The sequence below is a fragment of the Elgaria multicarinata genome, chromosome 15 (assembly GCF_023053635.1).
Source record: "Elgaria multicarinata webbii isolate HBS135686 ecotype San Diego chromosome 15, rElgMul1.1.pri, whole genome shotgun sequence".
Lineage (NCBI taxonomy): Eukaryota > Metazoa > Chordata > Lepidosauria > Squamata > Anguidae > Elgaria > Elgaria multicarinata.
In genome coordinates this window covers 15,807,142-15,828,860 of record NC_086185.1, presented here as the reverse complement: position 1 = coordinate 15,828,860, position 21,719 = coordinate 15,807,142, and the positions used below count along the sequence as shown (strand labels likewise).

At 46.6% G+C, this 21,719-nt stretch overlaps 1 protein-coding gene across 2 annotated transcripts in view; it reads right to left on the bottom strand.

The window, feature by feature from the left end:
* Positions 1-21,719, bottom strand: part of PCDH19 (protocadherin 19) — a 155,586-nt gene that overhangs the window by 52,342 nt on the left and 81,525 nt on the right. Inside the window, exons 3-4 of one of the 2 annotated variants that reach the window (XM_063141734.1) lie at positions 21,136-21,194; positions 13,161-13,333 (exon numbers count right to left, since the gene is read on the bottom strand). In XM_063141734.1, coding sequence (XP_062997804.1) covers positions 13,161-13,333; positions 21,136-21,194 — 232 coding nt within the window. The remainder of the gene's footprint in view (positions 1-13,160; positions 13,334-21,135; positions 21,195-21,719) is intronic. The other variant, XM_063141735.1, reaches the window with a different exon arrangement.

The following is a 21,719-nucleotide window of genomic DNA, read 5'->3' as shown; positions in this document are numbered from 1 at the left end:
CCACGGTGGTTAAGCATTTTGACCTAACCATTATGGATTAGCGTGTCGTGTGAACCATGACTTAGTGGGCCTGTTTAGACAACACGCTAAGCCATGATTAGGCAGTTAACGCTTTTGCAGCAAGTGGTTAGTGAGCATATTTAAAACGTGGTTATGTAGCCACCATGGTTAGGAATGGTTCCAACACAGTCATGGTTTACATAACATGCTAACCCATCATGTTTGGCTTAAAACACTTAACCGTCATGGTTTAGCATTTCACCTCAATAGGGCCAGTGTGTCTGTGAGCCATTCCTAACCATGGTGGCTACATAACCCGAGTTTAAAAACATTCATTAACCTTTTGCCTAACAGTCGTGTTACTCAGAAAACTCCTCCTTTCGATGGGAGACAAATGACGAGGCCTGCTAGGTAATCTACAAAGCTTTTATTAAGCAACAAACATCTCTTCTACTTGAAGAGAGTCTAGTCTCTTGGAAACTACTCTTTAGGCAAAACTATGCAAACTAAGCAAGACAATTGATTAACTAAAGAGAACAGGAAGCCCCTTCCCAAACACTTGTAACTTCAGAGAACTTGATGTGGAGGTAGGTTCTGGCACAATCCTAGTCAGACCGACTTTCTCACGCCTTCCTTCCGCTCTGTGCGTTTTAGCTTCCGGCAGACCAAAGCATCAGCTACTTTGTCGGGGCACTCTCCTCCGGAAGAAAGCTCACTTCCCACTGAGTGTGTAGGATTTGGCCTTGAGGAGATAAGCCTTGGAGAGGGCTGGCTCCTAGCTAGGGAATCGCCCATGAGAGCTTCCTCCCCCACTGGTATAGGCTGGCTGGTGTCTGGCGCCACCTCCTCTAGGTCCGATTCTGATTCTGATTGATTACCTGAAACACCTTCTCCCAAAACATGGCCAGTAGGGTTAGACATGACACTAACCATGGCTTAGAGTATTGTCTGAACAGGCCTAGGGTGACCATATGAAAAGGAGGACAGGGCTCCTGTATCTTTAACAGTACTATAGAAAAGGGAATTGCAACAGGTGTCAATTGAAGTGGGTGAAATGCCCTCTTCATCACAACAGTTAAAGCTACACTAGCTATAGTAGAGTGGCCAGATACAAAAGAGGGCAGGGCTTCTGAAGCTTTAACTGTGTTGATGAAGAGAGAATTTCACCCTCTTCAATTGACACCTGCTGAAATTCCCTTTTCTACATTACAGTTAAAGATACAGGAGCCCTGTCCTCCTTTTCATATGGTCACCATAAACAGGCCCTTAGTGTATATTACAGCAGCCACAGTCGTGTCTGCTGTATGTTAAGGCCCGTCAGTAATCTGAGCATTCTACCATTATAATTTATTAGCGGGGGGGGAAGGGGAATTTAGGGTCCTAAAGTGAAAAATATTTCAGGAATCTTTCTGAAACGCGGGTACTGCCAGAAAGAAATGCTGGCTTTACATTCCCTGCGCGTTTCAGGGAGATTCCTGAAATATTGAGGTCTGGGTGGGAGTTTAAAGGAGAAAAAGGGAGAAAAACTCTGTCTGTCACAATCTGCTTTGTTTTCCTCGGGGGGTGGCGACTTTTTTTTTGCGCACTCGTAGCGCAAAAGGGGAAGCCTCCCGGTGGAATCCAAAAACAGGATTAAATTCCCCTATCTATCCGATTGATGGAATGGCCTTTCTTTTTTCGAAAGACCGTTCCATCAATTTTTAATTAATTTTTAAAATCCCCATGTTTCTCAATGGGGAATCTGATAAGCTCACGCATGCGCGTGAGCTTCAGAATCCCCAGAGAGAGGAGGGAGAAGCAGGGAGAGCGCGGCCGGCGCTCATCCCCGACGGGCCAGGTAAGTGGGGTTAGGGGAGCTTGCCTGGAGCCGCTGCTGCATTCGTGCAGCGGCGGGCCCAGGCGTAGCGGGGGGGGGGGGAAATCGGGGGGGGGGAAGTCGCCCCCCACCCCCCGGTTTCACCTTGTCCGTCGGCTGCAGCCCGGGGTTTCAATTGAGCGCCCGGCTGCACCCGAAAGCAAGCCGGGCGCTCACTTGAAACCCTGGGCTGCAGTCGACTTGGGCGGAGGGGGGGGGGGAGGAGAGGGGGCCCTGCGTAGCTGGGGTGGGGGTGCGGGGGGACCTTCCCTAGACTCGCCGCAGCTCGAACTGCGGCGGCGAGGGTAGGGAAGAGCCGGGCCGCTGGTGTGTGTGTGTGTGTGTGATTGAGTGATTGATTCCCTGGTCTCTCGGAGGCTATGCAATCAATCACACACACACACACACACACACACCCATCCATCACACACACACACACACACACACACACACACACACACACCCCACCCCACCCCACCCCACCCCACCCCACCCAGACGCGCCGGGGAATGAGAGGAAGGACTTCCCTTACCTTCCTCGTTGCTGCTCTGGCGCGAAATGGGGTTCTCTGCCGGAAACGGAAGTGACGTCACTTCTGGCAGGGAAGCACATTTCCTGCCAGAGCAGCAACATGGAAGGTAAGGGAAGTCCTTCCTTTCCCCCGGCGCGTGCGCGCGCGCGGTGTGTGGGGGGGTGGGGGTGGGGGTGGGGGTGGGGGTGTGTGTGTGGGTGGTGTGTGTGTGGGGGTGGGTGGGGTGGGGTGTGGGGGGGTGGAGGTGTGGGGGGTGTGGGGTGGGGGGGTGGGGTGTGTGTGTGTGTGTGTCTGTGGGTGTGTGGGGTGTGTGTGGGGGGGGTGGTGTGTGTGTGTGTGTGTGGTGTGTGTGTGTGTGGGGTGTGTGTGTGGTGTGAGTGGGGGGGTGTGGGTGGGTGTGGGGGGGTGTGTGGGGGGTGTGGGGGGGTGGTGGCGTGGGGTGGGGTGGGGGGGGGGAGTGGAGGTGGGGGTGGGTGTGGGTGTGGGGTGTGTGTGTGGGTCTGTGGGTCTGTGGGTGTGTGGGGTGTGTGTGGGGGGGTGGTGGTGGGGTGTGTGGTGTGTGTGTGTGTGTGGGGTGTGTGGGGTGGGTGTGTGGGGTGTGTGTGGGTGGGGGTGTGTGTGGGTGTGTGTGGGGGGTGTGGGGGGTGTGTGGGGGGGTGTGGGGTGTGGGTGGGGGTGTGGGTGTGGGGTGGGTGGGTGGGGTGGGTGTGTGTGTGGGTGGGGTGGGTGGGTGAGTGGGGTGTGTGCAGGAGCCTTGCCTCTCCCCCCCCCCCGGCGTGTGTGTGTATATGTATCCCCTGGCCTCTGCTGCTGCCTACCGTGGCAGCGGCGGGAGGCTAAGACCTGCTGGTGTGTGTGTGGGGGGGGAGGATTCCGCGCGATGCCCCCCCCACCCCTCACTCCCCAACGTTCCCTCACCCCCCCACCGCGCGCTCCCTTACCTCCCTTCGCTCACTCATAGAATAGAAGAGTTGGAAGGGGCCTACAAGGTCATCCAGTCCAACCCCCTGCTCAGTGCAGGAATCAACCCTATTATTATTATTATTATTTTATTTATTTATTTATTTATATAGCACCATAACTGTACATGGTGCTGTACAGAGTACGCAGTAAATAGCAAGACCCAGTAAACAGTAAGGAGGGAAAGAGAATGCAAACAGGCACAGGGAAGTGTAAACAGGCACAGGGAAGGGTGAAACTAACAGTATAAAGTATTATTAATTCCAGTGTGTAGTACTATTGAAAGCAAGCTCTGATGCATAAGGAATGGGCCTCTGCCCTTATTCTTTGGTACCTTTTGAATTTCACCAGGTGCTGTATGAATACAAGTGACACCTGCTGAAATTCCCTTTTCTATGCAACTGTAAAAGAGGCAGGAGCCCTGTACTCCTTTGCATATGGTCACAAGGTGGGGCTGGTGACTCCGATGTCAGTGGGTCTATGAATCCGTGGTATATGCATAGGATTGTAGGATTTTATGTCTAACCTTGCATAGGATTGTAGGATTTATGTACCCACAGATTCATAGCCCCACCGACATTGGAGTCACCAGCCCCCTGCCCTGTGACCATATGAAAAGGAGCACAGGGCTCCTGTATCTTTAACAGTTGCATAGAAAAGGGAATATCAGCAGAGGGGAACCTGGTGAAGTTCCCTCTTCATCACACCAGTTAAAGGTGCAGGAGAAAAATATTTTTTTTACTTAATTAACATTAAAGAATGCACAATGGTTGTGCATTCTTTAATGTTAATTAAGTAAAAAATATAATTTTTTTACAGTTATATTTATAAATATAAATTTCAGCAGATATCATTTGTATGCATGTAGCACCTGGTGAAATTTCCTCTTCATCACAACATTTAAAGTCGCAGGAGCCTTGCCTCTTTTGTATCTGGTCAAGATGGCAGGGTTCCTGCAGCTTTAACTGTTGTGACGAAGAGGGAATTTCACCAGGTTCTCCATATATACAAATGACACCTGCTGAAATTCCCTTTTCTATGCAACTGTAAAAGAGGCAGGAGCCCTGTACTCCTTTGCATATGGTCACAAGGTGGGGCTGGTGACTCCGATGTCAGTGGGTCTATGAATCCGTGGTATATGCATAGGATTGTAGGATTTTATGTCTAACCTTGCATAGGATTGTAGGATTTATGTACCCACAGATTCATAGCCCCACCGACATTGGAGTCACCAGCCCCCTGCCCTGTGACCATATGAAAAGGAGCACAGGGCTCCTGTATCTTTAACAGTTGCATAGAAAAGGGAATATCAGCAGAGGGGAACCTGGTGAAGTTCCCTCTTCATCACACCAGTTAAAGGTGCAGGAGAAAAATATTTTTTTTACTTAATTAACATTAAAGAATGCACAATGGTGCATTGTGCATTCTTTAATGTTAATTAAGTAAAAATATAATTTTTTTACAGTTATATTTATAAATATAAATTTCAGCAGATATCATTTGTATGCATGTAGCACCTGGTGAAATTTCCTCTTCATCACAACATTTAAAGTCGCAGGAGCCTTGCCTCTTTTGTATCTGTTCAAGATGGCAGGGTTCCTGCAGCTTTAACTGTTGTGACGAAGAGGGAATTTCACCAGGTTCTCCATATATACAAATGACACCTCCTGAAATCCCCTTTTCTAGGCAACTGTTAAAAATGCAGGAGCCCTGTTTTCCTTTTCATGTGGTTAGGGAGACCATATGCAAAAGATTACAGGGCTCCTGTATCTTTAACAGTTGCATAGAAAAGGGAATTTCAGCAGAGGGGAACCTGGTGAAGTTCCCTCTTCATCACACCAGTTAAAGGTGCAGGAGAAAAATATTTTTTTTACTTAATTAACATTAAAGAATGCACAATGGTTGTGCATTCTTTAATGTTAATTAAGTAAAAAATATAATTTTTTTACAGTTATATTTATAAATATAAATTTCAGCAGATATCATTTGTATATATGGAGAACCTGGTGAAATTCCCTCTTCGTCACAACAGTTAAAGCTGCAGGAGCTATACTAGAGTGACCAGATTTAAAAGAGGGCAAGGCACCTGCACCTTTAACTTTTGTGAGGAAGAGGGAATTTCACCAGGTTCTCCCTATATACAAATGACACCTGCTGAAATCACCTTTTCTAGGCAACTGTTAAAAATGCAGGAGCCCTGTCTTCCTTTTCATGTGGCTAGGGAGGCCATATGCAAAAGAGTACAGGGCTCCTGTATCTTTAATAGTTGCCTAGAAAAGGGGATTTCAGCAGGTGTCATTTGTATGCATGTAGCACCTGGTGAAATTCTCTCTTCATCACAACATTTAAAGTCGCAGGAGCCTTACCTCTTTTGTATCTGGTCAAGATGGCAGGGTTCCTGCAGCTTTAACTGTTGTGACGAAGAGGGAATTTCACCAGGTTCTCCATATATACAAATGATATCTGCTGAAATTTATATTTATAAATATAACTGTAAAAAAATTATATTTTTTACTTAATTAACATTAAAGAATGCACAACCATTGTGCATTCTTTAATGTTAATTAAGTAAAAAAATATTTTTCTCCTGCACCTTTAACTGGTGTGATGATGAGGGAACTTCACCAGGTTCCCCTCTGCTGAAATTCCCTTTTCTATGCAACTGTTAAAGATACAGGAGCCCTGTGCTCCTTTTCATATGGTCACAGGGGCAGGGGGCTGGTGACTCCAATGTCAGTGGGGCTATGAATCTGTGGGTACATAAATCCTACAATCCTATGCAAGGTTAGACATAAACTCCTACAATCCTATGCATATACCACGGATTCATAGACCCACTGACATCGGAGTCACCAGCCCCACCTTGTGACCATATGCAACGGAGTACAGGGCTCCTGTATCTTTTACAGTTGCCTAGAAAAGGGAATTTCAGCAGGTGTCATTTGTATATATGGAGAACCTGGTGAAATTCCCTCTTCGTCACAACAGTTAAAGCTGCAGGAACCCTGCCATCTTGAACAGATACAAAAGAGGCAAGGCTCCTGCGACTTTAAATGTTGTGATGAAGAGGAAATTTCACCAGGTGCTACATGCATATAAATGATATCTGCTGAAATTTATATTTATAAATATAACTGTAAAAAATTATATTTTTTACTTAATTAACATTAAAGAATGCACCATTGTGCATTCTTTAATGTTAATTAAGTAAAAAAAATATTTTTCACCTGCACCTTTAACTGGTGTGATGAAGAGGGAACTTCACCAGGTTCCCCTCTGCTGAAATTCCCTTTTCTATGCAACTGTTAAAGATACAGGAGCCCTGTGCTCCTTTTCATATGGTCACAGGGGCAGGGGGCTGGTGACTCCAATGTCGGTGGGGCTATGAATCTGTGGGTACATAAATCCTACAATCCTATGCAAGGTTAGACATAAAATCCTACAATTCTATGCAAATACCCACAGATTCATAGACCCACTGACATCGGAGTCACCAGCCCCACCTTGTGACCATATGTAAAGGAGTAAAGGGCTCCTGTATTTTTAATAGTTGCATAGAAAAGGGAATTTCAGCAGGTGTCATTTGTATGCATGTAGCACCTGGTGAAATTCTCTCTTCATCACAACATTTAAAGTCGTAGGAGCCTTGCCTCTTTTGTATCTGGTCAAGATGGCAGGGTTCCTGCAGCTTTAACTGTTGTGACGAAGAGGGAATTTCACCAGGTTCTCCATATATACAAATGACACCTGCTGAAATTCCCTTTTCTAGGCAACTGTAAAAGATACAGGAGCCCTGTACTCCGTTGCATATGGTCACAAGGTGGGGCTGGTGACTCCGATGTCAGTGGGTCTATGAATCCGTGGGTATATGCATAGAATTGTAGGATTTTATGTCTAACCTTGCATAGGATTGTAGGATTTATGTACCCATGGATTCATAGCCCCACTGACATCGGAGTCACCAGCCCCCTGCCCCTGTGACCATATGAAAAGGAGCACAGGGCTCCTGTATCTTTAACAGTTGCATCGAAAAGGGAATTTCAGCAGGTGTCATTTGTATATATGGAGAACCTGGTGAAATCCCCTCTTCATCACAACAGTGAAAGCTGCAGGAACTATACTAGAGTAACCGCATTTAAAAGAGGGAAGGGCTCGTTATCCTTTACAAAAAGCCATGAAATTCAATGAACAAAAAACCTACGGTTTATAAAACAACGTTAAGGCCCTACACTTTTCCACCAAGCACCAAAAAGCGGGGAAATTGGGAGTTAAGGCTCGCCAGCCTTAACGCCACATCCTCCCTAAGGAGGCAGAAAGTACCAGTGAAATTCTCATTCTGCCAAAGCAGATAAACCATGAGGACAGGATGGAGAATAGGATATGCAGAGGTGACTGTGGGGTTGTGGAAAACTGATGACGAACAACTTAGAGCCACCTACTTCTTTTTTTGTTTAGAGCAGCCCTTCCCCAACCTGGTGCCCTCCAAAGGTGTTGGACTGCGACGATCTATCATTGCAAGTCAGTATGTCCCATGGTCAGGAATGCTGGGACAGCAGGATGGGGAACGTAGGGGGGCGCCTCCAGGCAAGCCCCCCCCACCTCACCCCGCTTACCTGCTCTGTCGTCGTTGGGCCCGGCCTTGAACAGAACGCCCTGGTGCACCCAGAAGCAAGGCCACACTTGCAGCCTTGCTTCTGGGTGGACCCAGGGGCTCAATTCAAGCCTGGGCCAGGTGACGACGGAGCAGGTAAGAACCCCCCCACACACACCTGGTCCCTTACCTGGACCTGCTGCTACCGCTGCACAAAGTGCAGCAGCTCCAGCCAACCACCCTTCTGCCTGGCCCCTTACCTGGAGCTGCCACTGCACAAACTGTTGCGGTGGCAGCTCCAGGCAAGCCCCCCCCCGCACCCCACCACTTACCTTCTCCGTCATGGCCTGACCCATGCTTGAATCGAGCCCCTGAGTCCACCCAGAAGCAAGGCTGCAGGTGCGGACTTGCTTCCGGGTGGACCAGGGCACTCGATTCAAGCCGGGGCTCAACGACAACGGAGCAGGTAAGTGGGATGGGCTGGGGTGGGGGCTTGCCTGGAGCCGTTGCTGCAGTTTGCACAGCAGTGGCAGTGGGTCTAGGTAAGGGCCCAGGCAGGAGGGGGTTGCTTACCTGCTCCGTCGTCCCCGGGCCCAGGCTTGAATTGAGGTTCTGGATGGACCAGGGTGCTCAGTTCAAGTTCAGGCCCAGTGACAATGGAACACGTAAGTGGGTTGGGGCTTACCTGGCAGCAGAGCCAGGCAGGAGGGGGTGGGGTTTCTTACCTGCTCCGTCGTCACAGTCCAACACCTTTGGAGGGCACCAGGTTGGGGAAGGGCTGCTCTAAACAAAAAAAGAAGTAGGTGGCTCTAAGTTGTTCGTCATCAGTTTTCCACAACCCCACAGTCACCTCTGCATATCCTATTCTCCATCCTGTCCTCATGGTTTATCTGCTTTGGCAGAATGAGAATTTCACTGGTACTTTCTGCCTCCTTAGGGAGGATGTGGCGTTAAGGCTGGCGAGCCTTAACTCCCAATTTCCCCGCTTTTTGGTGCTTGGTGGAAAAGTGTAGGGCCTTAACGTTGTTTTATAAACCGTAGGTTTTTTGTTCATTGAATTTAATGTCTATGACTGGTTAGTGCCTGAAACACATATAAGAACATATGCTAAATAAGAACAGGTACTTTAAATAGGGAAGCTGTTACCTACTTCTAGGTTCTGTATGCAGAGAGAGAGAGAGAGAGAAAGAGAGAGAGAGAAGTCCTTGGGTCTTGCGTGTGGATTGGTGGGGGTATCAAAATTGATCATGCACTTCTGGAAACGATAGAAAGCTGGTAAACTTGCTCAACTTGCTCCCAAAGCAATTGAAAATAGAACAACTTCACACTTCCTTTTTCAGACTTGTGGTTGCACCCACCTTACAAAACGTTCTGCCAAAAGATACTCCTTGAACCCAACACTACGCTGGTTTAGGCGGTATGTAAAAACAGAACTCTCCAATAAGAAGGCGTTCCATTAAAGGCTTCAATAGCCCTTGGGTGCTGTTGCTTTTTTTAGCCTTCATGGTTAACTGCTGTTCTTATAAAATGTTCTTGTTCTTGTTTATTTATTTCTTTGGGTGGTTTTGGATAAATGAATAAAATAAATGAGTAAATAAATGTGAAGTCTAGTTCAACTGTGCAACCTGCAACAGAATATGGTAGCGAGGAATGCTGCTGATGCATGTTTCAGCTAGCCACACCCTTTCCCAGGACATGCTATCCCATTCCCACTCCCCTCACTACGTGTTCTCCGGTCCACACCTCCATCAGACCCCCCAGCATTTTGTGGCCACAGGATATGTGCCATCCTCATAATTGGGGTAATTCTGCCCCCTTTATTCTACCCTCTTCATCCTCATAATGCTGTTTTGTGGTATTTCATGCCCTCCCACCAAGATTCTTTGTACTTCTGGAACCCATGGGGTTCCTCCAAGCACATTAATATTTCCCTTATGTTTCTCACTGGCTTCATTTTCACTACATAGCTATCATAATTCCTGCCTGTTAATCGCTCTGTTCATCAGGAGATATCAGCCTGGTGGGGCCCAAGATTTTGGATGTCAGGGCTGGCCCTACAATCAGGCAGAGTGAATCAGTTGCTTCAGGCAGTAAATGCTTGGAGGCATCAGCAAGGTGTTGGGAGGAGAGACCTGTGTGCCATGTCCCCTAAGTTAGCCTGCTGGCTTCAGGCACAGTGAAGGATACTGTCCCATCATCAGTGTTAAAGACAGGTTCACCCGGCAGTCTTCTGATGAGATAGGAGGGGGCACCCACTTATTCTTTGCCTCAAGTGGCCAATTGTATAGGGAAGGCTCTGCGACTGGTTCATGACAGCTCAGAATAGGGCCTTGTCGTGTTTCTCAAAACCTCCTGCCTTCTTAGGACGCAATAACGAGGCCTGCTAAGTAATCCACAAAGCTTTATTCAAGCAATAAACATCTCTTCCCACCTGAAGAGAGTCTAATCTCTAGGAACTTTCCCTTAGACAAGACTATGCAAACTAAGCAAGACAATTGTCCTTTCAAGAAGTATTGAAAGCCTTTTCCCCAGATGCATTAAATTCAGAGAGACTAGTTCTGAGGCATCTTCTGACGGGACACGAGACGGGCTGACTTTCCCTCGCCTTCATTAAGCTCCACCCATTTTAGTCGGCGGCGTACTCTAGGATCAGCTAACCTCTCCATGCTCTCTCCCTCAGAAGAATGTTGGCTTCCCATGGACTGTATTATTTGCCCTTGACAAGATAAGCTCTGGAGAGGATTCACTCCCAGCTGGTGAAGAGCCCATGAGAGCTTTCTCCCCCACTGGTCCAGGCTGGCCAGTGGGCGCCGACTCCTCTACTTCAGAGTCTGATTCTGACTGATCACCTGAAACATCTTCTTCCAACCCAGGGGGAGCAGGGCTAGACATGACAGGCCTTTGATGTCCTAGCATCTCCCTCCCTGGAACTCCCTCCCACTTCCAACGATGCAGGAACCAACCTTTCTGGGTTTTCAACACCCACTGAAAATGTACTTTTCCCAGCAAGTATTCCCAGAAAGACAATCTTGTCTTCAAGAATACAGTAATAATATTCAGCATTTTATTGTGATCGTACGCTGCATTGCTTCGTACATCACTTAGAAATGACCTTCAGTGAAAACAATTCATAAATATCATTAAATAGTTAAATCATTACATCATTAATTCAGCCCCTGAGTTCACTCTTAGTAGAGATGAGAATCACAGCCAGTACTCCCGCAGAGAACACGCCAAGGTACACACCCAACAGATCCCAGGAAATGGGAGCAACCCCTTCACAGACTTCTACTAGATTCTGCTTGGAAGAAGGGAGAGTCGTTGTGACAGTATATTTCAAGAATGCAAGCTCTGTCCATGGGTATTCATTACCACTCATTCCCAGATGCATTCAGATGTCTGCATTTCATCAACACCCGACACAATTTGCACGCTATCCTTAAAACCCATATTTACACTTCCCTTTCCCCTTTTTTTCTGAATCTCAACTTGTGCGATCTCCGGCTGCGACAGCCGAGGGAGGAAACCGGTTTCAAAAAGAAAACAGTTTCAAAAAAGTTGACGAACAGCTCTGCGGCAGGCAGAATTGATCGCGTGGGACTTTCCGTTATGAGTAAAAGCATTTTGCAACGGGTCAAAACCGACGTCGTTCATCAAGCGGCAGAGACGAGACTTTCAAAACATCAGGTCTGGATGAGAAATAGATGCGGCGCCCTTCTCAAAGTGTCTCTCTGTATGAATGGATGTGAATACTTGAAAGGTTGTCACACAGAGGAGGGCCAGGATCTCTTCTCGATCATCCCAGAGTGCAGGACATGGAAGAATTGGCTCAAGTTAAAGGAAGCCAGATTCCGGCTGGACATCAGGAAAAACTTCCTGACTGTTAGAGCAGTACAACAATGGAACCAGTTACCTAGGGAGGTGGTGGGCTCTCCCACATTAGAGGCCTTCAAGAGGCAGCTGGACAACCATCTGTCAGGGATGCTTTAGGGTAGATTCCTGCACTGAGTGGGGGGTTGGACTCGATGGCCTTGTAGGTCCCTTCCAACTCTACTATTCTATGATTCTATGATTCTATGAATGTGGGGCTTGTGACCACACTCATACTCAACACAGAAATGGCTGGAGAAAACTAGATCCTAACCAGTGCCAAATGCTGGCTCCAAAGAGAATGGATGCAAATGCCTGGAGGATGAGTAAAATACAGGAAAGCAAAGATTCCTGCCAGAATGGGTCTTCAATGTCAGATCCACTCCAGACATAAGCATAACTTATGATGATGATCATCATCATATCATCATCATCATCATCATCTCTATACTACCCCAAGGTCAATGCTCTCCGTGTGGTTTACAACAATTCATAAAAATATAAAATACGGCATAATAAAAAAATAGTTAAACTTTTTTAGCATAGGAAAATTAAAACAACGTAAGCTCAAAACCATTTAGATGAATATCCCATCCTTTGAGAAAGCAAAGACTCCTGGCAGCTCCTGCACATGTACCCACCAGTGCTACATTTGTTAAACTCGAGTGATCTTTTCAACCCATAAATGCTGATCAGATTTTCTGAAACAAAATGTTTCATTATGATTGAGGCTGGGGTGATTTCATTGCGTAACATCGCTCTTAATATAGGAGGTTCAAGCAGTAGTGTAGCCAAATGTGGAGTTAGTTGCTGGGTTCAAAGGATTCATGTGATATTCAGAAACTGTCCCTTCCCACAACCTTTTCTCCCTTTGGTTTTCGGCTCACTTGTTCCCTTACTTTCTAGGAGAGCTTCCAAATCTCCTTAGACCAAGACTGGGGAATGTGCGGCCCTCCAAATGTGCTTGGACAGCAATTCCCATCAGACCAGGCAGCATACTCAATGATGAGAGATGATGAGTTGCAATCCATCAACTTCTGGTGAGCCACATGGTCCCCATCCCTACTTCAGTTGACACCCCCCAACATTCTTGCCAATAACCCCTCCTTCTTGTGAACTTGGGTGTGAACTTCTTGGTGTGAACTTTTCCAGAGTTCCTTCCTTCCCAAGAATGACATTGTTTTGGTCAATGTCCAGTTCCCCTTTGAGCAGTTAGGATATTCACAAACATTCCATAGCTCCCCTTATGATGGGGAGGTGTAATGGGTCACGAGCAGCTGTTGGTGACCAGCTTTGAGACTCTGCACTCTACAAAACTCACACACGGCATTGGCAAAACCAACACAACCTACCTTGTTCAGGCACCTGAGACCCCATAGAAGTGACGCTGGTATTCAAAACATCATTGACAGCAGTGTCACAGTACAACCCACGCTGGACGTCATGTTCACTGTCCGTCTGGTCACTTTCTTCATGCCCACTGTCCTTCAGGCTGTTGCCCTCCAGATCTTTGAATGTCGAACTGCTGGGTGGAAGAGAGAAGAGTGACATGATAGAGGCGTATAAAATTATGCATGGTGTGGAAAATGTGGTTCGGGAGACATTTTTCTCCCTCTCCCATAGTTCTAGAACCCAGGGTCATCCCACGAAGCTGATGGATGGGAAAGTCAAAACAGATAAAAGGAAACACGTCTTCACATATAGTTCGTGTATGGAATTCACTACCACAAGATGTAGTGACAGCCACCAATTTGGATGGCTTTAAAAGGGGGTTGGATAAATTCCTGGAGGAGAAAGCTATCAATGACTACTAGCCCTGATGGTTGTGTGCTACCTCCAGTATCTGAGGCAGTATGCCTGTGTGCACCAGTTGCTGGGGAACATGGGTGGGAGGGTGCTGTTGCACCATGTCCTGCTTTGTTGTTCTCTGGTTGTCAGCTGGTCAGCCTCTGTGTGAACAGAGTTCTGGGTTAGATGGACCCTCGTTCTGATCCAACATGGCTTTTCTTATGTTCTTGATTTACTCTGCCGAGCCAGTTCTAAGAAAACACACACACTTGGTCCGGAGGGTGTCATAAGCCTCAGGCAAGATCCACAAGAGTGCTATTGTCTCCCAGGGAGAAAAGGAGTGATCTCAAGAGGGTAGTTCCAGCAGAATCCAAAAGCCACATCGCCCATTGATCTTGATGCTTGGCATGCAACAAGGCAGTCAGAGTTCCAGGCAGCCCCAAGGTGTATAGAAAATGACAAGAGATTCTCGCCAGCATCCTCCCACGAGCGCAAGCAACTTTGGCGCTTGTGGAACAAAGTGAGGACAAGGAGAGCACTTGAGCAGATCACAGCCGAAGCTGTGCTACAGGCAAGATCAGGGCAGCGGAGGGGAGGGGGGAGAGAGGCACAGGGGCACCTTCCCTGCAAGAGGAGAGTAATCGGAAGAGACAAAGGACAACGGCAATCCAAGCTCTCCAGCTCGGCGTGACATGTACATGCTCCGAACTCCCGCAGCAGCGCAGAAGCGGAGGTCTCCCACGATGGCGAGCATTGTGCGGCTGAATGCGATATGGCTCGCTGAAGTGCAAAACTCCCAGGCTCAGTTGTTAAATGTACAGGGAACACCTAACTGGACATGGCAGCCGAGAGAAGACCCACGGAACTGATGCAATATTTAGTAACGCATACAACCCTTTGGAACAGTGGAGGCTGGTGGCTCCGGCGCCAGTGGGAAGGTGAATCCGCTCCCGTTTCAGTCAGAACCATTCCAAACTCGAAAGGTCCTCGTACAGCTCCTTTAGAGTTCTGACAAGTTCTGCCTGAAACCCAGAGTGGATTCACCACCCCACTGACATCGGAGCCACCAGCCTCCACTGCCTTGAAAGACAACCTTCCACACCTTGTGGGGAAAATGGAGGCTCTTGAGCCTGCCGTGGACAAGATAGGCCAGGCAAGGCATTCAACCTGCCCGCCCCCCCACCCCCACTGCCAGCCCACAAGCCAGCCCAGGAAAGCAGAGGTGGGGACTGAGCTCCAAAATGCAAAGCCGCCCTTTTGAACCCACAGTTCACTCCTCTGACATCCATTTCACAGTTGAAGCAAATGGATGAGGGTTAGAGGCAAGTAACTTGGCTGAGGAACAGCCTACGAGGAAGAGGTGGGGATCTGATCACATATATGCCCCCCCCTTCCGCAAAGCACAACAAAATACCAATTTCACAGAAGGTAAACTGGCAATGAAGCCCAGAGAATCACACAAACACACACACACACACACACACATACACACACACACACACACACACACACACCACGCCATGCCAGGGTTAGGGTTGTTTAGTCCGTGCTGGTACCTCAAACGCATCCATTAAAATGTAATTTCATTTGCTGTGCTGTGGAACAGGAAGCAGTTGAAACAGAAGTAGGGTGGCCATGTGTCCTCTATTACAGAGGACTGTCCTGCATCAGAAGGGCTGCCAGAGGACTGCCCTCTATTTGAAGGTGTCCAAACCCAGCCAGCATGGCTTGTTTGAAGGGAAAACAACCCTCAAATAACCCACGTCCCGTTGAGAGTTGTTTCCCCCCTCAAACAACTCCTGCTGCCCAGGTCCAAAAAACACGACAAACCATGGCAAGCCCACCCACCCCTGCTGGGAGTTGAATATTCAAAATGGCCACCAGCATATGCCACAACCCACCATGGCTTACATAAGTCACAGTGGTCTGCAGTGATGGTTTGAACCAGCCCCTTGCTTCAAGGGGTGCAAATCACCAAACATCCATTTATGCTTCCTGGAAGCCAGGCCCCAAATCATGAAGATTAGCAGACTTTGTGCTGAAACCAACAAGGCAGTGGCATCCACTAAACCAGTTTGCAAGTAGGAACTATCTCTTCTACGGGGCAGCTGAGGAAGGAACTAATAGCAGGTGGTGATGGATACAGGGGGTACCTCAGTCAGCACCTTGCAAGGATGTAGGTGCTGATTGGCTAGTTGCCGTCATGGTTGTTAATTGGCTAACTGCACTTCCTTCATAGGGACAGCTAGCCCATCAGCAAACATGTGCTTGCCCAGTGGTGACTGAATTTCCCCACTTCCAGTTCTCTAATATGGACAGGAATTCCTCTCCCACCTCAATCGCACTGCAGAACATAAGAACATAAGAGAAGCCCTGCTAGTCCAGCACTCTGTTCACACAGTGGCCAACCAGCCATCGGCCAGGGATGAACAAGCAGGATATGGTGCAACAGCACCCTCCCACCCATGTTCCCCAGCAACTGATGTATATAGACTTACTCCCTCTGATAGTGGAGGTAGCACCTAGCCATCAGGACTAGTAGCCATTGACTTAAGAACATAAGAAGCACCATGCCGGATCAGACCAAGGGTCCATCTTGTCCAGCACTCTGTACCAGCTGTCAAACAGGAACCCACAAGGCAGACATGAGTACAACAGCGCCCTCCCACCCACGTTCCCCAGCAACTGGGGTACATGGGCTTGCTGCCTCTGATACTGAAGTTAGCACGTAGCGATCAGAACTAGTAGCCACTGATAGCCTTCACCAACCCCCTTTTAAAGCCATCCAAATTGGCGGCCATCACTACATCTTGTGGTAGTGAGTTCCATAATTTAACTACGCGCTGTGTGAAGAAGTCCTTCCTTTTAGCGACCAGCAATTCTTCCTGGTGAGCTGCCCACTGGCCCCTGTGGCAACTTGGCCTTGGAAATGGCTCACACTTAGAAGCCACGGGGATTTATGCACATACATCCCTTGGCAAGGCCTTTTCCAAGTTTCCATGGAAACCAAGTGGACCACCTACCATGGGATATCCTGCTGAACCGAGAACAGCGTGTGGGGGAAGGAGAGAGAGAGAGGCGCACATTAAGACTGGAACACCTTAAAACGTGGCCTTTTAAAATAAAGACATCTTGCAGAAGCCCTTTAAACCTGGGATTTAGCCAGCATGTGCTCCGACAGATGGCTGGGGAGAAATCAATTCGGAAAGACCAAACAGATTAATTAAAGAGTACGAATTTCCAGATCCGCACCGCAAAGTTAAGGCAGAAATCACACTTCTCCCAAAAGCGATGTTTGGCTGGATTAAAAGCACACGAGAGGATTAATAGCTGACATTTCCATTCTCAGATGACTCTCTCCCCCACCCACCCCCAGGTTGGTGACATTCATTAGGGCAAGTCCGCAGCGACGCCCCACGGTTGCAGTCATTAGCCTTCTCCCTTGACAGCCCAGGGATGCTCTTTGCAGACAGCACACATGGAACTGCTTTGCAACTGTGGATGTATAGCAGTGGTTCCCAAAGTGGGCGATATTGCCTCCTTTTGGGTGGTGGGATTGCATAGGGGGGCGCTAAGAGGCAAAGGGGCATCGGGGAGGGGGGGCGCTCGAGGTGGTCTTTTCCGAGAAGCGCCCCTCCAGAATGTCTTAAAACATAGGGACATTTTTTATGGGAGAAAGTAGTTTGGTCCCAAGCCATATAGGGGAAGAATCCACACATGTATTAATACCGTTTAAGAAGCCCATTCATCACGTTAAGAATTTACAGAATAGTGAGGTACTCTACCCTAGTGTACTAAATGTAATATCTAATATTCTTGCTAAATGACTATCAGACTTTGAAAAGATGATATCACTGGATCAAGTTCATCAATTGTGTTTAATTGAATGAATTTTAAAAAATGTGATTGGGTTTTGAATAAATATTCAATTAATTGTTACTGTTTTGAATGTTATTGTTATTATCTTCCTTAGTGGGTCATTGAAAACCGCTATTCTAAATAATGATTTTTATAGGGTAGGGTAGGGAGCACCGGGCATGAGTTTGTGGAACCAAGGGGTGCGGTTACCTGAAAAAGTTTCGGAACCACTGATGTATAGGTCCATCTCCAGGGCTAGCTCCAGGTTTTGGGGCACCCTTGGGAAAAACACCCTTCCGTGGACCCCCTACCTCACTGACTCTATGTCCTCACCACCATGGTCACAAGCTGCAGCGGTTCCTCATCCCTTTCCTCATCATTGCTACCATTGGTGTTCTTGACCAGCAAAAAGCCAGGGAGCAAGCAAGTGGTGGCATCTCCTGCTCCCCAACACCATTGCCTGGGCCTTTTCCCCCCTCCCCCTCAGAGTCACATTTCCAAAGTGTGGCCAGATTTCGTGTGTGTGTGTGTGTGTGTGTGTGTGTGTATATAAAATGTTATTAAATCTATATCGCACCTTTCTGCCAAAAAAACCCAACCATTCAAGGTGGCTAATAATAGTAAAATTTCAATAAAAACAGAAACGTAATTAAAACATTAAAAAAAAACAGATTGAAAACACAATTAAAATGCATCTATAAAAAGAAATTGCAGAACCCAACCAGTTAGCAAACGCTTTCAACAGCCAACCTAGCTTAAATGCCAAATGCCTGCTTGAATAAATACAACTTTGCCTGCCGGCGGAAAGACAACAGGGAAAAAGGCCAACCTAGGCTCCCATTTTGATGTCAAATGAGGACCTTCTCATTTCCCCAGGCTTTTCAGCCCTTCAGTTTTAAAAATCGTATTAGTGCATTCTTAGTTCTTTGTGCTGCTTCTGGCTTTCAACATGGTTACTACTTTGGTTTTCTTCTGTTTTATACTTACAGTTTTATATTATGTTTTTCTGTTATTGTGTTTGATGGTTTTAAGCCATCTTGTGATCCTCCCAGAGAGCTTTGGCTAATGGGGGGTATAGAAAAGTAATGAATAAAATAATAAATTGATAAATGTTTTAAATAAATACAACTTTTCAAGTAGCTTGGACCCAAGCCATCTAAGGTATCATAGGCCTTAGCTAGACCTAAGGATTATCCCAGGCAAATGGAGGGGTCATCCCTGCCTGCTCCCAGGATCCCCTGTGTGTCATTTGGATGCACAGGGATGATACCGGGACAATCCCGGGATATAGGCCTGGTCTAGCCATGGCCATAGGTTATAACCAGCACTATGAATCATGAAACAGGCAAGGTAGTAACACGGTCCCTGTAACAGCCCCCTGCTCAGTAGTCTGGCCGCATCATTCTGGACCAGCTGAAGTGTTCAGAGGCAGCGTGGTTCCCTCTGGTGTTAAAGAATTTCATGTTGTGCAGAACAGAAGACATGAACAGATTTCTTCATTGGAAGGACAAACTCCATGCTGGATTTGCAAGGAACAATACGACGCAGGCGGCAATTTTCCCTATCAGCAATTACACGATTGTGGTTAAAACTCACGAACAATGCAGTCGAACACCTTCCTTTCCCTGTCTCAAAGGAAGCTGCTCGTATCACACGTTTACAATTGCCATCCTCCTTTGCATTTTGAAAATGAAAGGTCTTTTTTTTTTTTTTTAAGGCAAGAGGATAATCAGATCTTCCAAAAAGCTGGAACAAAGTCTACAGTGCCCATTATGCCATCAATTATGTCCTCCCGGGCACGTTGAGTCAAGCAAGTTAACAAAATCATAAGAGTTGGGAACGGGACCCAAAAGTTGTTGAGCGAATTCCCCCCTCCCCGCCCGCTGATACCAACAATTCATTGGGAATTATTATTAAGGCTGCACGGTTTACCTAATTAATCAATTAGAACGAATCAATTAAAAAACATTTTGATCGACTAAAACAAAAGTGCTTCCAGTTACCCAGGGTGATAATTAAAAGGTAAAATTCGACATATTTAAGGGAATCGGAGTTGATACTGCATTCAAAAGGAAAGGAGGAAGAGAACTTCTAAAAACACTGCAAGCTTCTTACACTGGCTTGATGCTATTTGACCACATGAGCCATTAAATTACTTGGTTGCATAACATAGTCCTTTATGCACCCCATCAGGCAGCGAGAAAATGAGATTTTTCGGGCTTTAGAAATGAGGACTGGTGTGGGTAATGCTGTCATTTCCCTTCACACTAACATAAATTTGACAGTACTTAAGCACACAATCCTATACATGTTTAAACAGGGGGCGGGGGGAAGGCCTACAACTCCCAGCATGGTCCAGCCACCTATGCTGGCTGAAGCATTCAGGGAGCTGTAGTCCTTTTTCTGACTAAACTTGCATAGGCAAGGGTGGGGGATTGTGTGGCTCTCCTAATATTGTTAGACTGCAATCCCATCATCCCTGACTATTGGTCATGTCAGCTGGGGCTGATAGGAGTTGGAATCCAATGATATCTGAAGGGGCACCGGCTTTCCCCACCCCCTACTTTAAGGTATCAGGGGACACTCCATTATTGCTGGACCAGTTACTGAGTCTATATGGACTACTAAACCCAAAATCAGAACCGAGCCCATTTATTGAACAGTTGGATTCCTTGCTCTTTAAAGGTCAGCTAAAAACTTTTCTTTTTCCTAAAGCTTTTAAAACTTGATGTTGTGCAGACTTCTACTGTTACTTTCTACTGTTAGTTTTTCCCTACCCTGTGCCTGCTTACCCTTCCCTGTACCTGTTTGCATTCTCTTCCCCTCCTTATTGTTTTACTATGATTTTATTAGATTGTAAGCCTGTGCGGCAGGGTCTTGCTATTTACTGTTTTACTCTGTACAGCACCATGTACATTGATGGTGCTATATAAATAAATAATAATAAATAATAATAATAATCTTGTATACGTGCCATGTGCCTCAGGGTAAAAGCGAGAAGAAAAGCAGCAAAAATTAGAACACTTTTTTTTTTTTGTCCACAGCAAAGTGTTACTGAAATGTTAGTAATTATTATCAACACGTTCTCTGGGGACCAAATTCATTTCCTAGTTTATGCATGAATGAATTCGGGCCACAGACAGATCTATTTTAATAATGAGGGCGGAGGAGACAGGATGGTGCATTGGAGTGAATTGTAATACAAATGTTATTTTGCCTTTCCATTCAAACTTTAAAAAAAAAAATCAGGGGGGAGAAAACATCCAGGCCAGCTACCTATCTTGTATAAGTTCCTTCCCCCTCCCCTCCTAACATAGCAGGGAGCTCTGTTCTCCATCCACGTCTATCATTTTTATTCTTGTGCAATGAAACAGAATAAACTCTATGCATTTTTAAGTTGTCAGGGTAACAGGGTTCGTCCTAACTCTAGGCTGCTTCCCCGTATGAATGAGGCACAGTTCAGAGGGAAAAAATTAAAAAAGAAATAATTCCCCTAAAAACTAAAAAGCAGTGGGATTTTAATGGGATGCAAATGCTGTTTGGTTGTGCGTGTGTGTGTGTTCTCCTCTCTCCAAATCGAACAGAGAGATTCCACATACAACAACAAGGCAGAATATAATAGGAGGATGGAGAAAGTTAAACAATAGAAATTTGTTTTAAAATGAAGCAACTCTCACGTACCTTTTTATTAAGTGAGCTCTGCTGTTCACATAGTTGGAATCAAACGAGTAGTTTTCAGTCTGAAAGGAGGAAAATAGAGATGGTTACACACATGACCCATTGGCTATTTGGAACAGCCAGCCATGCCGGGACAAAGCACAGTCACAGCTACACTTCAGGGACAGAACTGTGGTGCACGTACACACACATACCCAACATTGCAAAGAGAAGCTTTCTTTAGCTGATTGCAAGGGCTAAAAAGTCCCAAGTTGTCATGGCACAGAGTAAGTCAACCTGCACAACTTTCTCACGGGAATGAATCCCATATATACTAGGCACTGGAGGTCAGCGGCTTCAATTTTAGTGGGGATGTAAATCTACTCTGGGTTTCAGTCAGAACCAGCCAGAAATCTAAAGGAGCTGTCCAAGGTGTTGAACCTATTTTCACCTAGCGGAATCTTCTCCCCTTCTTCTTGGCCGAAATAAAACCCTTCCACAGGTCATCAAAAAAGCACAAAAAACAAACAAACCAGTAGGGTGAATCTGGAATGTTGTAAAATACATTCCGTCTGCATTTCATGGACTTCCTATTCCTTTAATTGCAT